Genomic DNA, 16,997 nt, shown 5'->3' on the forward strand with positions numbered 1-16,997 from the left:
GTTATTAGCAACAGTCGGCTCATTTGCTGATTTAGAATTACTATTTTCAATGGCGGAATATTGGATATATTAGGAACTAGATCTATATTATCCTTTTTACCAATTATCTTATCTGATGCATTAAACATTGTTGACGAGATTGGATAAAGGACCGCATAGAGTATCTAAAGATTGCATCTCCCTTTACATGTCAATTCTGCTAGGTTTCTACCACTTCCTTACATCAACGACGCCTTGCTCAATTTCATGAAAACAGGACAGATATAATCTCTAGGTTGCTTGCATAAATTCTTGCATGTACTCCTCTAGTTTTTTCAGGTAATTTTTTCATGGGACAATATATTGCTTGAGATGATTTTGGCCATGTTTTCCTAAATGGTACACGGTCTTTATACGGTCGTCCTTCATTTAACGTTTAGGCTGTTTATATGGTGTTTAAACGAAGTTAAATGGTCTAAACGGTTTTGTACTTTAAAAAATACATATAATTATATATGTGTATGTAAAAAATCAAGTATTCTAGCATTTATACATATTTATCTGAGTAAAAATCAATTATTTTGGTATGTATAAATATTTATGCATGTGAAAAGAACCAAATATAGATATTTATGCATGTAACATATCAAGTGTACACATTTATAAATATAATAAACTTAAGTATACAAATTTATCCATACAAAACTAAACTAGATTTACCTCGTGTTCGCCTAAACGGTCGTTTAAACAACTGTTTAGCCCGTTTAATGTTGTTTATCTCCGTTCTGTTTAGGACGTTTAGGCCGTTTTTTTCCTGTTTTTTAACCGTTTAAACGGTCAATCGTTTAATTTCTGTTTACCCCCTAAATATAATAGTTTACCACAGTTTACCATTTACTGGTCGTTTAATCCGTTTAGGCTAACACTACGAATATAGAACACCTTTGTCCCCTGCAGAGTCACCAAAAGGTATTTTAGCGCAAAAAATGACCACCCACCACAATGCTAGAACGCGTGTGTAACACCTCACGTCCAAGACCTGCTTATATGGCCTAGCTCCTCACATAGAACAGGCCTCACCTCTTAAACTTCCTAGGTAACTATTATAGGCTTCTAATGGGCAGAGGTGTTACACATTCACCACACCGCCTCCCCCCATTAATGGCTGACGCTCTCAGTTGCTCACCACATATGCCCAGTACATATAGCAAGGGTTGATGCCCTGAATACTATAGCCCAACTCCTCACGTGGAACGGGCGTACATACACGTAGCACTTCTTTTACACTTTTGTCCTCGCTTAGTATAAAAGGGTAAACCCAAAGGTGATACATTTAGAATAACAAGGATTATAAGTTGACCCTCACCATACTAAACTTCGAAGGTGGTACTAAACCCACAAACCACAACCATACATGCCACATGGGCCAACAATACAATTACTGCTGCTTCCAATGAGCTTGAGTTGTTACAGCGCGGATCGCAGCTCAGGGAACCCTCGATGAAAATAGGTCAAACATTCTGGTGATGACGAAAATGTGCACACCAAACAATCCACCACATAGTGTTGGAACTCGCAGCAGGTTGCATATCGATAAAGCGTGCACACCGGACTGTTAGGTGAGAGCTACTGGACCATCCGGTGCTCTCAAATTACACCTCCCAGAAAGGAGCCCATCAATGAGGTGCATCTAGGGTTATTCTAGGATCGGTAAGGCCACCTAGAACGCCACAAACACCATTGAGATGCTTGTAGAACATCATATGAGGTTGAAAAAGTGGGGTTAAGAGATAAAAGGCATGAAAAAGAAAAATAGTAGATTGGTTTTGTTTTGATCGATTGGATACCCTTAGCTGGTTGTTGCCCTTTATATTTATATAGGGTGGAAAGTCTATTCCGGCGATCATCACAAAATAAACTCAAAATAGATCCATGTCGAACATAGAAATTGAATCCAACTCTGGCTCAAACTAGGCTACACACATCGGACCGTTTGGTGCATGTATTTGGCATGGGATGCCATCATGACAAAATTTATGAGCAATAATAAGGATTACCAAATACCCAGATTTTCCATACTGCATATTCATGGTAGAGCTCCTGTCGCAGAAACATTTTGGATTCAGATTCTCTCAAATAATGTTTCGAACGATGAATCAGAATTGCTTTATGAAACTGTTTGGCTAGTCGACCAGATTCCAATTCATAAGAAAATCTTTTTTCAAAAAAATCATATAAATAAAAATATGCATAAAAGATCTACACTTTATTTGGATGGAGAACAACTTAAGTATAACCTATTTTAATTTGTTGCATTAAAAAGGATTAACTGAAAAAAAAAGAATAAAGAGAAGTAGGAAGCGATGAGGTGAGAATACGTGCAAAACTGGCCACCATTTTGCGTGCATACGTAAAAACGGGTGAAACATTTCCGTTCTGAATCACTTGCTGGAAATACCTTTTGGAGGTTATTCTCTAGGTTCGCACCAGAAACTGAAACGTTTCTTCTATCCACACGCACTCTAGAAATCGATCTTTAGACGAGTGGTTCCAAACAGAACCGCATTATGAACTACTTGGTGCTTCCGTTTATATAGAGATAATCTTGTGTATGTAAGCATTGGTATAAAGTACAATATGTTTATTTTTTTAAGAGAAAGGTGACAACCATTATATTAATTCAACACTATAAATATTCTTGATTATATGACCTATCACAACAAACTTGGTAATCTTCGCCAAATGTGATCAGTTCAGCACTTTGTCAACCTGGTTGCAACTAGCGCAGAACACCATTTGATTTGATAAAGTCTCCAAGACAAGAAATCTCAGTTCAGATGGCCATTGCACCAGTCTTTTTCTGCTTCTAGAGTGCCATCCACCAATTCATATCTCATCCACGTCATCTTAACAGATGCATATATGAGTTAAATCATCTATATCTTTTTCTGCTTCTAGAGTCTCCAAGACAAGCTAATCCCCATTATAAATTCTATCTTAACATACAACTCATCCACATCATCTTCCACTAACTATGCACATCATCTCCCACCGATAACTATATCATCCCACTAACTTTCAACCTCCTAATGTAACTAATTTTGATAACCATGGACGTAAAAATATATAGATGATTTAACTCATATGTGTAACAGTTTTTTAAGAGAATACCACTGCAACGCGGGGGGTAAATCTTCTAGTTCTAAAACGTGCCAAACTTGTTTCCTTACTGTTACTGCCGTTTGCATCTTTTGAATCTATCCCTAATACTACTCTCTCTCTCTCTCTCTCTATCTATATATATATATATATATATATATATATATATATATATATATATATATATATATATATATATTCAGTAGACAGCTATAAAATAAGTTATTTTGTAGCCACCTCTATTTACGATAATTTTATATACTAATTTACGATAATGTCAATACATATTTACGATAGTTGGGTTACTATAACACACGATGATATTTACCGTAACGTTATAGTAAACCACTTAGTAAGAAGTTACTATAATCTTATAAATTAATATAGTAATTATCGTAACTTAAAGTGGCTACAGAATAAATTATTTTGTAGACAACTACAGAGTATATATATATATATATATATATATATACTATCCTGTAGCTGGCTACAGAATAACTTATTCTGTAGCCACTTTGAGTTATGATAATTACTATGTTAATTTACGAGATTATAGTAACTCCTTACTAAGTGGTTTAATATAACGTTATGGTAAATATCCCCATGTGTTATAGTAACCCAACTATCGTAAATATGTATTGACATTATGGTAAATTAGTATATAAAATTATAGTAAATGGAGGTGGCTACAGAATAACTTATTTTGTAGCCGGCTACTGAATAGCCTCTCCCTATATATATATATATATATATATATATATATATATATATATATATATATATATATATATATATATATATATACTCTCAGAAATAGTTACTCCCATAATCAATAAATAATGTTGTGTATGTATACATACTCATTTTTTTGTACATACTTATTTATTAATTTGAGTACATTGACATACTAATATTAAGATACTCCATATATTTAATATGTGAAAAAAATTCAAAAGAATGCATATTTTTAATATATTATATAATACTATAATAATAACATATAAAATAAGTATAACTATATACTCTAAGTATACATAGATACTTATCATACATAGTACCTTAAATGATCAAGTATGATGATATACTCTATCTACATACACTTCATTGAGTCATATACGTCCTAAATATATAGATATACACATGGGAGTAACTGTTCCACGAAGTTGGAAATAATTTCCCTATATATACACACACTATCTCTATCTAATAATAGTAAAGAGGCAAAACTTCTGCCTAAACTTTCGTCTGGATCAAACTTTCGTCTGGCCTCTTCCTCGCATTATTTTTCCTGTCCGTGTCTGCGCCCCTCACCTGCTCTTCCGTTTCTGTTAAGAACTCTGCACTCCAGAGAAGTCTTCCTTTCCGATACGGATGCATCCGCTGCAGGCTTGCTCTTCGTCACTTATACAGTCCGCGTCCAAAATCTAAAACCAAGTCCAAATACAGAGGAAAATGCATAAAGATCCATAATTAGAGGCACTAGAACGACATGGATTCGTAAATTTCCAAAAACAAGAAGAGCAAAACTAGGATAAATTGAGACAACCAGAGAGAAGATCGGACCACGTAACATGGATTCGTAAATTTCCAAAAACAAGAAGAGCAAATCTAGGATAAATCGAGACGACCAGAGAAAAGATCAAATCACGTGAACCTACCGGCTTAGATTTGCACCGCTCCCCGCTCAGATCGTGGTCCCAGAGCGAGTTTGCCCCCGGTGTGAGCACGGGCGCGCAGGGAAGACGACCATTGTCGTCGGGCGAGAAGGAGCCGCCGGGGTGAGGCACGCGGGCGTGGCCATCCGGACGCGACTGCTGGGGACGTCGGGGCGCGGGGCCACGCGGCCACTGGGCTACAACACGCGGACCTTCGACCTTCAATGACGCCGGGCAGAGGAAGTCGAAGACGTTGCCCTCACGGAAGGACACCGGACGTGGAGGGCGTAGTTGCTCGATGCGGAGGCGAAGTGCGGGGTGGAAGCCGAGTGCGGCGTCGGGGGGGCCGCCGACTTACCACGCCGCTCACCAGGCCAAGCCGTCCGCTTGCTCGCCGTGGCGCCTCGCCCATCCCCAATGCTGCACGCAGCACACTGAACCATGCGCCTGCCACGCCGGGAGGGAGCCGAGGAGAAAGCCGCATCAGCTGGAACCTGCCGCGGCGACCAACTGGCCGTGGAGTCCGCCCGCTCGACGCAGCACCCCGTCCGCCCGCTCGACGCAGCAGCTGGATTTGGTGGAGGGAGGAAAGCAGATGAATCACCGGTGGCCACACCTTGCGATGGCAGATGAGAGCCGCACCAACTTGATTTGGTTGGAGAGATAGAGAAGGGACTGAGTTTGGGAGAGAAGCGCAGGGGGTGAGGGATGGGAACAGCAAGCAAGCCGGCTATGGCGGACTCCACGAGGCCTACCAGTGGGCGTGTCCACGTATGTGGGTGACTCGAAGTGTTGAGACCATGTGTCACTGTGTGGCGGTGTTGCTGGCCTCTTTTCAAGTTGTTGGACACCACACCGTGGCATCTGTATCATGTTTACATAGTCTTCCAAACGGGCCAGGCCCGCTGGGCCGGCACGGGCCCGGTGCGAAAAAACACGGCACTAGCCCGGTGCGGCACGGCTTGGCCTGTGCCCGTGCCTGGCCCGGCCCGCCACCGTGCCCGTGCCTGGGCCTACACACCGGCCCGTAGTGCCGGCACGGGCACGGCCCGCTCCAACGGGTAGCACGGGGTGGCACGGGTGCCTACCGTTGATCCCCTCCCTTCGCTCCTAGCCGTTGGATCCTCCCGTGGGGGCAGGAGGGCTATATAATCCTCCCCGCCGTGGCCGCTCCCCCGGCGCTGGAACCCTAGCTCATTCTCTTGTCGCTCTCCTCTCTCCTGCCGGTGGAAACCCTAGCCTCTCTCTCTTTCTTCTCGCCCTCCGGTGGCTGGTTGAGCCACTGGTGGCCGGCACAGGCACACGACACGGCCATCTTTGCCCCTCATCTTCATCCCTAAACGTCGATTGAGCCTCGTCCTCCGCATCTTGGCCGCATCAGAGTCTCCTCTCCATCGTCGACCTCGTCGGCCGCCGGCACCTCTAGGGCTCCGGTAAGTGGGTTGCACCCTTAATCTCTCTCAGATCCGGTTGTTTTGAGACTTATAAGCATGTTTTAATGGTTTGATTTGTTTGTTTTCGTAGGTCTTTTGCCAAGGCGAGGCCATCAAGGTACCAGGGGGCCGGATCTATGCGTCGTTGACCTCTCCAGCGTCTCCGATGCTCCGACCGTAGAGGTGAGCCCCCTATTGTCAAACCCTAAACCCTAGCTCATCTCTGATCTTTGCTCTTTGGTCTGATATTTGTGTTTTGCTTGGTTTTTTGCTCTTTGGTCTAGATCGTCGGGTGGGACGGCTTTATAAGCCAGCCACCGCTCCTGGCTTAGAGCCTTTCCAAACCCTAGCTCATTCCGTCACCATGGAGTCTTCCGATGGGTAAGGGGTCAGTTCCGGTGGCCGGTAGTTCCCTCTTCTCCCTCTCCGCCCTCAATCTCCCTCTTCTCCCTCAGATCCGGTGGTTCCCGCCCCCAATCTCCATCCGTTCCCTTATTCTTCATCCCTGAACGTCGATTGAGCCTCGTTCTCGGCATCCTCGCCGCATCTCCGTCATCTATCCATCGTCCACATCACTGGCTGCCACCACCTCCGGGGCTCCGGTCTCCGTTGAGGTACCGGGGGTGTGCAATCAGTCCGTCTCATCGTCATCGTTTACAGGGCTCCGACCGTAGAGGTAAGGGTAAACCCTAACCCTAACCCTAATCCAAATCCCCAACCTAACCCTGCTTTTATCTGTTGATTGTGGCAGCCGTCGAGGAACTGGAGACAGCAGAGATGGCCCCAGGCGCCGGGCAACACGACGACGGGGAGTTTGACCACTCCCAGAACGACGAGCTACATATGTGCGGGATGGTCGGAGATGATGAGGACGATGATGTCCGCTAGGACGCTGCCGTGCTCTTCGGCCGTTCTGCTGCTGATCCCCTTCCCGTCGATGACTCCGACCCCCCAGTCGACGTGGCTGATGCCGATGGTGGCCAGAGCGAAGTTAGCCCTGTCGGTTCTAATCGCCCTTCCACGTCTGCTGTCTGGGAGGACTTTGAGAAGCACTACAAAACTAAGAAAGGTAGAAAGATCAGGTTTGCTGCCACTTGCCTTCATTGCCATAAGCGCTACTTTGCTTATTCTGCTCATGGCACTGGGCATCTTACTCGACATCTTGCTAAGTGTCTTAAGAAACTTGAGAAGACCCGGGGCACGACTCAAACTCATATTGCTTTTAATTCCGATGGTTCTGTTCGTCGTTGGGAGTACAGTGCTGAGGTAGCTCATGTTGAACTTGTTCGTATGCTTGCTAGATTGGACCTACCTCTTATGATTGGTGAAACTGAGGCATTTAAAGATTATATTAAAACTGCTCATAACCCTAATTTTTCACCTGTCTCTAAGCAAACCACTGGTAGAGATCTGTTTAAATACTACAATGAGAAACGTGATAAACTGATGGTCTGTTTAAAGGATAATGATGTTTCATCTATCGCTATTACCTCTGATATATGGTCTGGAAAGGCTAAAGAAGATTATTTATCTGTTGTGGTTCATTTCATTAATGCTGATTGGCAATTAGAGAAAACGGTACTTGGTTTAAGGTTGATTGATGTGTCCCATAATACTGAGAACATCGCTAAGCGTGTTGCATCTGTCCTTGCTGAGTATGGTATACTTAACAAGGTTTTTTCTGTAACTTTGGATAATGCATCTGCAAATAAAAATGCTATGGATAAACTGAAACCTATACTTAAAGAATATTTGGGTTCTGATCTGTTTTTGCATCAACGATGTGCTTGTCATATTATTAACCTGATTGTGAAAGAAGCACTGGCTACTGTGAATCCTCTCATTGAGGATTTTAGAACAGCAATCTCTTTTATGAACTCCTCTAATCAAAGAATTGCTGCATACAAGAGTTATTGCATTGCTAGTGGTGTTAGACCTAGAAAGTTTGAATTAGACATGGATGTTAGATGGAACTCTACCTACCTAATGCTTAAGCACTTGCTACCTCACAAGAGTACTTTCAGTGCTTTCATTGAGGCCAATTACCCTAGAGGTTCAGGTAGTGGTTTCCTTTTGACTGATGATCACTAGGCTATGGCAAATAAAATCTTGGAATTTCATGAACTGTTCTATGACTCAACTGTTGATTTGTCTAGTGTTTACTATCCTACTTCTCCACTTATGATTTATCATCTTATTAAGATTGCTATACACCTACATAGGTATCAACATGATGAACATCTAAGATCTGTTATCCAACCTATGATTGACAAATACAATAAGTACTGGAAGAACATACCTGATCTTTATTCTATTGCATTCATATTGGATCCAAGAGCTAAAATTAAGGGATTTACCAAAGTGCTTAGGAAGTTACATTCTCTTTTTAATATTGACTACACTAATAAGTTGCTGGACACCAGAGCTCTTCTGTTTAAAATGTATAACAGGTATGATGTAATGTATGACTTTAATAGGCTAAAAAGGGTTGTTCCTCCATCCTTGTCTGGTAAGAAAAGAACAGCTTAGGCTGAAATTTATGATGATGATGAGTTGGATGTTGGAGCTGGCTGTTCTTCCCTCCCTTCTAGTCTTGATCATTCTAGGAGTATTTCTACCACTTTCTTGCTGCAGGCAGCAACTGCTAGTTCTAACTCTAGTGAGCTTGCATCCTACCTGGACTGTGACACAGTAAGCCAGTTGGATGATGAGTTTGACATCATGCAGTGGTGGCATGAGCATAAGCTTACTTATTCAGTACTTTCTGTTCTTGCTAAAAACATTTTGACAGTGCCTGTGTCAACCATTTCTTCAGAGTCTACTTTTAGCTTAACTGGCAGGATCATCGAGGAGCGGCGGCGGAGGCTGAACCCTGAAACTGTAGAGGCGCTTACCTGCATCAAGGATTTGGAGAATGCTAAGACAAGACTGCAGCACATGGTGGAGGACAAGAAGCTGGAAGAGGTCTTTGCTGGTCTTTATCTTGATGTCGACTAGTTCACTTCCCATTTATGTAATGGTTCTGTAATAACTGAGACTTGGACTTATGGTGATGGATGTAATGAACAATTAATTTAGGAGCTGGCTGTACTCTTTTCCTGTTTAGGGTTTCTCACACAAGGGTGAGTTTTACCTAAACAGGTTTTTAATGGGACAACTATTGCACAGCTCCTACTTAAATTAGTTTTAGTTTCAAAAGTTTGTGTTCTTTGCAGTGCTGTGTTCTGATTTGTTTTTGATCTTTTATGAACTTAGTCATTTTAGATCTCTTTGAATTGCTATGCTGAGTTCATTGAGGGGTTTTGCTAGTTTAGTGCCTGGACCGGCACGGGCACGCTGAGCCTGGAGTCGGCACGGCACGACATGGCACGCTCCAGAAATGATAGTGCCGTGCCTAGGCCTGGAGTCGAGCACGGTGACATGACACGGCACGGCATGGTTCATCAGCTGTGCCCAGACATGCCGTGTCGGGGCAGGCTAGTGCCGTGTAGTGCCATGCCGGCACGTTTGGAAAACTATACAGGTTTAGTTGTGCTTCTGGACGTAGCGGCAGAGATGGAGGCAACGAGGGAGCATGGAGTAAGTTGGATAGGTGAAGAAAATTTACGTGGACACACTGACGACACGTGGAGGGATAAGGTCGACAAAAAATGTAAAGCTCAAAACTGAATGTGTGCAGTGTTAACTTGCCCTCCTAATTGCACAAGCATTTAAGGTCAGCTTTTTATGATTCTTTAATAAGACGCTCAATAGATATTGGGAACAATATCATAACATATACTATACTTTTACAATCAAAATACTTTGTCTCTAATGTAGCATAAATCATCGTGCTAATTTTATATTCATTGAGCTTTGCTCAAAAACTGAATACTATTATTTTGATTTAATGAATACATAATGCTCTTATTGCCCTACAAATTATGAAAAAAATCATAGGATTAGACCAGATTTATTGTTTGCTAAGAACGGATATGAACTAATTTCGTTTATGTTGTGACCCACTGGAATATTTCGTATATATACATAATATCAAAGAGCAAAGCCAGCTATTTTATACATCCTATAATGTCTTTGCATCTTCCATACCGACCCGGATTCATGATTTGTGCTTATACAAATTTGACAACTCACGTACAACAATGATACAATGTCCGATTTCTAATTGTATTGAGTTTCATGCATTTCTGATTCCAAGATATATTGGATTTAGTGCGATGCATTAAAATTCGATATAAAAGGTAAAACATAAATAGGTATGTATCATTTTCTATAAATGGTTGGTTTTATTTCTCTTGTTGCAACGTACGAACATATTTACTAGTATATTATATATTATATATATACTAAAGAGACAAAAATTTCTAGCACTTTAGATTTTCGTCCAACCTAATCCTAAAGCGGCTTGGCTTCTGTCATCAGCTTTATATGGAAAAAAATACCCCCTCATGTACCCGGGTCCACATCCGGTCTCCGTGATTTATTTCCCTGTCCACAGGTCTACGACTAGGGCAACTGCAGCCACCCTAAGCACCGGTGCCCAAGTTTCCGATTCGTCGGGCACTTTGCTGAGACCAGGTCACCATGGTCTGCGAGTTCCATGGCTTCCATGTTGCTGGGCCAGGATCAGCAGCAACTCTCGTGGCGCCTAGGCCAATCGGCCCTCTCATCAGACTTACGTTTGCTGGACAGAGGTACGTAGTGTTTCTTTCGTTTTTTCACAACAGGGCATTTTATCCGGCCGGTCACACATCTAAACTTTCGTGGACTTTTTTCACAGGAGTTCATCCGAAAGAACGATCAACTGCTGGTTGAAAGCAACCTTATGGATTGAAGAGGAATCTACTGTATTCTGGGATGTCTTGAAAGAACAAATCATCTGGTGCTCGCATATATAATATGCAACAAGGTAATTTGCATCTTAATATGCATAAGCTCATGTTTATAACACCTTTTTCATGCTTTTATTTTCTTTCTTCCTTCATTTAACATATATACATGCAGGTCTGAGGCGAGCACAGACACCATCGGTGATGGCTTCGCATCTACGCCAACAACGCCGCCAGGTCACGGTGGCGAACCCGGACGCCATCGACAATGGCACCATAGCTACACCAACGACGCCGCTGCATTGAGGTGACGAGGTCGGATGACGCCGGCGAGTGATTCCATTCACTACGACACTATGCGTCGTTCTGCACCGACAAGATGGGCGGCTCTAATGTGGCTCCATCTACGTTGTCAACTACCCGCCTTTGACAACGACAAAGGCAGACGATTGTTTTTATGAATATTCGATAACTTATTTTCTCCCGTTGCAATGTACGGGGCCACCCTAATTTTTTATCCAACTTTACCCTACTAATAATTTCCGTTCACAGCTACGAGCCCAAGTCCAAATCTAATGTGAATCCATATTGGATCTATCACCTCTAAGCAAGAGACACGACGCACATCCACCCTCAATAGCAAATCCGCAAGACACCCAATCTTTTTCCATTTCCGTTTCTTTATTTCCTTTTTGTTCAGCTTGCTGATTGGCTCAGCCTCTATTTGCGTTTCTTTTTTTTGTTTACGTTTTTTTCCTGTCCTGTCGGTGATTGGGTCAGTTTCTATTTTCCGATCATGGTTTTCCTGTTTTCAATCTTTTTTGTTGTTCTTGATTTTTGAGTCTGATTTTTTACTCGTTCTTTCGCTACAATGTTTTTTCTCATATAAATATAAAAAACAAATAATATATATAATGTTATGGACTTTTGAACCATTGATCTTTGCCTATTCCTATCTCTAAGAAACAAAAAAAATCATTATTAGTTGATGCAGTTTTGATTAGACACGAAACTTATCTCCTACAACTAAAAAGAATAAAACGTGGATATTTTTTGGTGCGACATTTATTTTGGTTCGTCCATCTGCCCACGCCTACGATAACCGTCTGCTTTGAAGGAAATAAATCAATCACCTGAGGCCACATGCATGGAAGAAAACAATAATCATACATCAAAATCATGCTGCTCTGAAAGGGAGGTACGTTGATGTTCTTCAAAGGATCCCCGCCTGCTTTGAAGGAAACAAATCGATCACTTGAGGCCACATAAATGGAACGAAACAATAATCATGCATCGAAATCATGCTACCCTGGAAGGGAGGAATGTTGATGTTCTTCAAAGGATCCCTGCCTGCTTTGAAGGAAACAAATCGATCACCTGAGGCCACATGCATGGAAGGAAACAATAATCATGCATCGACCCCTGCGATATTTGTTTTGGTTCGTCCGTCTGTCCACCCCGACCCCTGCGATACCGCGGTTAATAAAAAAAGAAAAATCCCCCCTCGTCTCTCTTGTGACCTGACGCCCGACGACGCTCCCTCCCCCCGACGACCGACGGCGCTCGTCCCTCCCGGCCGCGGCGACGCTCCTCCCTCGCCGACGGTAGTGGCGCTCCTTCCTCTCCGGCGACGGCGGAGCTCCTCCCTCGCCGGTGACGCTCCCTCTCACGACGGACTCCTATCAGCAGCGAATTTTTGCGAGCTCAGCCTCGGCGTGGCCAGATGCACGGGCACGATAGGCCCTGGCTGCATCGCGTGGGGGCTAGGACAGCCGCATGACAGGTACCTTCCTCTCCTAATCCCCATCTCTTCTTCTTGCGTTGGATGCTGGATGTGCGAAACCTATCTGAATGAGGAGCTAATCTGGATGTGTTGCACATGCTTCTTTGCCTGCACTTGCTGATTATGTGTGAAACCTATCTGAATGAGGAGTGAAATGGCACGGTTGAAATTGAAACCAAATTGAAGTTGAATAATTCAGCTCTGTATGTTTCCATGGCAGCTCTGTATGTTTCCCCAATACACGGTTGAATAATTAGGACCAATCGATTTTGTTGATTATGCATTAGACATGTATCTTAGATATGTTTGGTAGATAATATGTATGCTGAAGCTGCTCCCATGGCATTGCTGCCGTACGTTAAATTTATAGCTGCTACATTAAGAACATGTGAACTCCGATCAAACATTGTCGACTTTGGTAGGTATCCGCATGGACACCGAGCATTTTGGTCCTGACAGAAGCATGTAGCTTCTCATGAGAAGAACAAATTAAAGCAACGTGTGTGCAAGCCATCTGTAGTGTGCGTGCATGACTGCATATATGTATATTCCTGAATGTTGAATGTTATAATTTCAATGGTGACGTGAAGTTGCAGCCTCCAAGAGCGACCAAGGATAAGGAGAAGTATCATCAGTGACTACTGTACACCAGCCACATAGGTGACAATTGCTATAGGGCATATCTTTTGTATTTTCTTGGACAAAGATTAAGGTCTGGCATCAGCAACTTCTCTAATGTGATCGAAGTCTATTAGTGTCCAGATTGCTATCTGGTGGATGCACAAATCATTTGACATTGTATAGTAAACTGAGAACTAGCTGCTTAGGAAAAACCTTAAAGAGTTCATGACTTCTGATAGTTTTGTTGATCTATTTATCCTTTCTATCTTTACCACATCGATTCTTCTTTCTCTAAAACATACTTGATTACTCGTAAACTCATAGTTAATGCATTAAGTTTTGGATTGTTATAGGTATGGGCAAGGTTGTCGCTTGGCCCTTACCGAGTCGGTGAGCCTACGACGTCGCGCACTCCGTGACGATGTTAATTTCACGAATTTTGCTTGTTGGATTAAATGTCACTTTAACATTTTTATATTATTGTTATTTTATCGTGCGATCCTTGTACTTTTAGTACAAAAGTTTTACTGTCCTGTAGTAACGCATGGTCACGCTACCTTGTATTCTTATTAAAATCAAGATTAGTTAATGGTCCAACTAATCAAACAGTGAATTGAAATCTTAAACAGTTTATTGTCTAATTCAGTTTAAATAAATGTACCTCTGCAATGTCTGATAAGAGCTGATATATGAAAATTTGAGAGGTCTCCCATTATAATCATGGGAGAACATACCGATGCTTGACATGTCCACAACTATCTCCTTCTGACTTTAATCGAATATAACTTATATATTTCTATGGGTGTTCAAAAAAAGTCACAGAGCTCAATATATAAGTCACAAAAGGGCTCAATATATAAGTGTAACATCGTATGAATAGTATGAAAATTAAAGTTATAATATATTTACATCTAAATATTCTTGTGCTTTGCAACGGGAGAAAAAAGATCTATCAAGATTTTTTTTTGGTTGGATACCGGCTTAATAGGACATTGTCGTATTATTACCAACATTAACTTATATTATAGATGTCATGATGATCATGAAATAAATTAGATTTAAAAATTTTTTAAGGATAAAATGTAGTCATATCGCATGAACGATCAATTGTTTTGCTTTTCTCCCGTACGAGTACATTTTGCTAGTGAAGAAAAAAAAAGAAAGAGTTGACACAAATATTTTTTTTCTAAAGAAGTTCTCTGTTCTGCCCCAAGGGAAACGACGAGCACTATTTGCTCGTCCGAATATAAAAATGGCGCCAGCTAGCGGCATCACATGACGAACTAGCCGCACCTACTCCGCTGACTTCTGCAGCCACTACACCTCCCGCGAAGCACAGCAAAGATTCCTTTAGCACAAGCCAGATCGAGTAGAGGCAGGATCCGGCCGAGGCGCGAGCCATAGAGATGGAGATCGCCAAGGTTGACCTCCGCGGGGTGGTGCCCGGGGGCGCTGGGTGGGAGGCCGCCCGCGCCGCGGTGACCGCGTCCATGGTGGCGCACGGCTGCGTCGTGGTCGCGCACGACGCGCTCGGCGCGGACCTCCGGCGGGCGCTCTTCTCCCGTGCCCTGCCGGAGCTCTTCGCGCTCCCTCTCGAGGTCAAGCAGCGGACGGTGTCGGACAAGGGGCAGTTCAGAGGCTACATCGGCCAGCTCCCCGGCATGGCCTGGGAGAGCCTCCGCGTCGGGGAGCCCACCGACGCCGCCAGCGTCCGCGGCTTCGCCGAGATCCTCTGGCCGGAGGGGAACCCGGAGTTGTGGTGAGACATGCATCCTTCTTGGCCATCTTTAACTTTGATGCTCGATCGATTGCTCTAACAGACCGACGATGATGTCCGCCTGCGGGCGGCCACGCGCAGTGAGACGGTCGTGTCGTTCGCCAAGAACATGATGATGCTGGAGGAGATGGTGGAGACGCTGGTCCTAGAGGGCCTCGGCGCCCGGGCGGAGGGCATCGGCGCCCACTTTGGCTTGCTCGGCCACGGCATCCGGCTGTCGCACTACGGCGTGCCACCGGACACGGAGAGCAGCATGTCCATGCCGCCGCACTGCGACGACAGCGTGGTGACCGCGATCGTGCAGCACGAGGTGGAAGGCCTCGAGCTGCACGCCGGGGACGGGCGCTGGGTCGCCGTCCCTGCCGAAACCGGCACCTTCACCTTCGTCGCCGGCGAGCAGTTCAGGGTACGATCCGATCCGAGATTGATTCTCAGTTGCTCACGCGATTGCTGATTCCTCATTGTCATTCCTCTCGCGCCATTGATTCTCACTTGCACACGCCGCTGCGTGTGTATGTGCGTGCAGGTCGTGACAAACGGGCGCGTGCCGGCGTGCCTCCACCGCGTGAGGACGCCGAGCAACCGCGAGCGGTTCTCGGTGCTGTTCGCCCGCCGGCAGAAGGACGGCGTCGCGGTGCGCGCGCTGGAGGACCTCGTCGACGCGGAGCATCCGCTGGTGTACAACCCGCTGCGCCACGAGGAGTACTCCAAGTGGCGTTACTCGGAGGAAGGGCTCAAATTCAGCGATCCGCTCAAGGTCTATTGTGGAGTGGACAAGGACAAGGTCGTCGGAGCCATGGCGTCCTCATGATTGTATTCAATTCCTATTATAGCTTGCTCAAATAATGTCCATCCGAACCTTTATTTACCAATATAAGTCGCTATCGATCGTTATCTTATCCATACTAGTTATCTGGCTACCGATGGATATTTTGAGAATATCACCTTGCAGTTTACACACAGTTGTCTCCTTTGCGATGGAAAGTTATAGCTTCCCATCCAACACAGTTGGGTGCAACACAGAGAAACAATTGTTGCAACAGCTTCTGATTTGGGTCCAAGAACAGCAGAAACAAATACCAGTCGCTATCCAAAAGTAATTCAGAACTGTAAATATTAGAAGAGGGCACCGCGCCACAACACATGACGAGCACGGTGCTAGCTAGATTCAGAGGTGGAGCTTCACATGAGTGTTAAGGGGAGGCGGGGAGCCATCAGTGGTAGTAAAATAGAGAGGTTAACAATATTTACGCAACATTAAATTATGGGTGGGGTTCACAGAAGAACATCATACATTGTCCATGTGCCCACTCCGTCCTATCATATACCAGGTCCCAAAGGCAACCACCGCTCTGAAATAGCAATCATTTGGTGGTTTCATTCGGTAGACAATAACTGCACAAGCCCAAATTAAAACATACTTTCCAAGTCCAAAAAAAATATGGTTCTTAATTCTCGAGGAGTCAATTAGTCTTAATTTTGATCAAATATATAAAAAAAATATATATTAATATTTATATGTATAATAAGTATCAATATATAAATAACAAAACATATTTTTCATAATAAACCTATTTAAAGATACAAATGTCCATATTATTTTCTATAAACCCAGTAAACTTAAGAAAGTTTGACTTACTCCAAACCTAAGATGATATTTTTTTAGGGGACAGAGATAGTTCTGCTATTTTCCTAGAGACACTTGATGTACAATGTACTTCAAATAAGTGTTGGTGAGATCAATCACATCTAAACTAAAGT

At 43.5% G+C, this 16,997-nt stretch overlaps 1 protein-coding gene across 1 annotated transcript; it reads left to right on the forward strand.

The window, feature by feature from the left end:
• The first annotated feature begins 12,614 nt into the window (after positions 1-12,614).
• Positions 12,615-16,133, forward strand: LOC136473352 (probable 2-oxoglutarate-dependent dioxygenase AOP1). Its single transcript, XM_066471003.1, has 4 exons — positions 12,615-12,838; positions 14,674-15,218; positions 15,318-15,642; positions 15,763-16,133. The coding sequence occupies exons 2-4, from the start codon at positions 14,866-14,868 to the stop codon at positions 16,045-16,047; spliced, it is 963 nt and encodes a 320-aa protein (XP_066327100.1). The 5' UTR covers positions 12,615-12,838; positions 14,674-14,865; the 3' UTR covers positions 16,048-16,133.
• Positions 16,134-16,997: the final 864 nt, after the last annotated feature.

This window comes from Miscanthus floridulus, chromosome 8, assembly GCF_019320115.1.
Source record: "Miscanthus floridulus cultivar M001 chromosome 8, ASM1932011v1, whole genome shotgun sequence".
Lineage (NCBI taxonomy): Eukaryota > Viridiplantae > Streptophyta > Magnoliopsida > Poales > Poaceae > Miscanthus > Miscanthus floridulus.

Excerpts from the sequence above, each read along its gene's own strand:
- LOC136473352 (XM_066471003.1), top strand. The coding sequence starts at position 14,866 with ATGGAGATCGCCAAGGTTGACCTCCGCGGGGTGGTGCCCGGGGGCGCT. Across the intron at positions 15,219-15,317 it reads GAGGGGAACCCGGAGTTGTG|TGAGACGGTCGTGTCGTTCG; the intron begins GTGAGACATGCA and ends GGCCACGCGCAG. Across the intron at positions 15,643-15,762 it reads TCGCCGGCGAGCAGTTCAGG|GTCGTGACAAACGGGCGCGT; the intron begins GTACGATCCGAT and ends ATGTGCGTGCAG.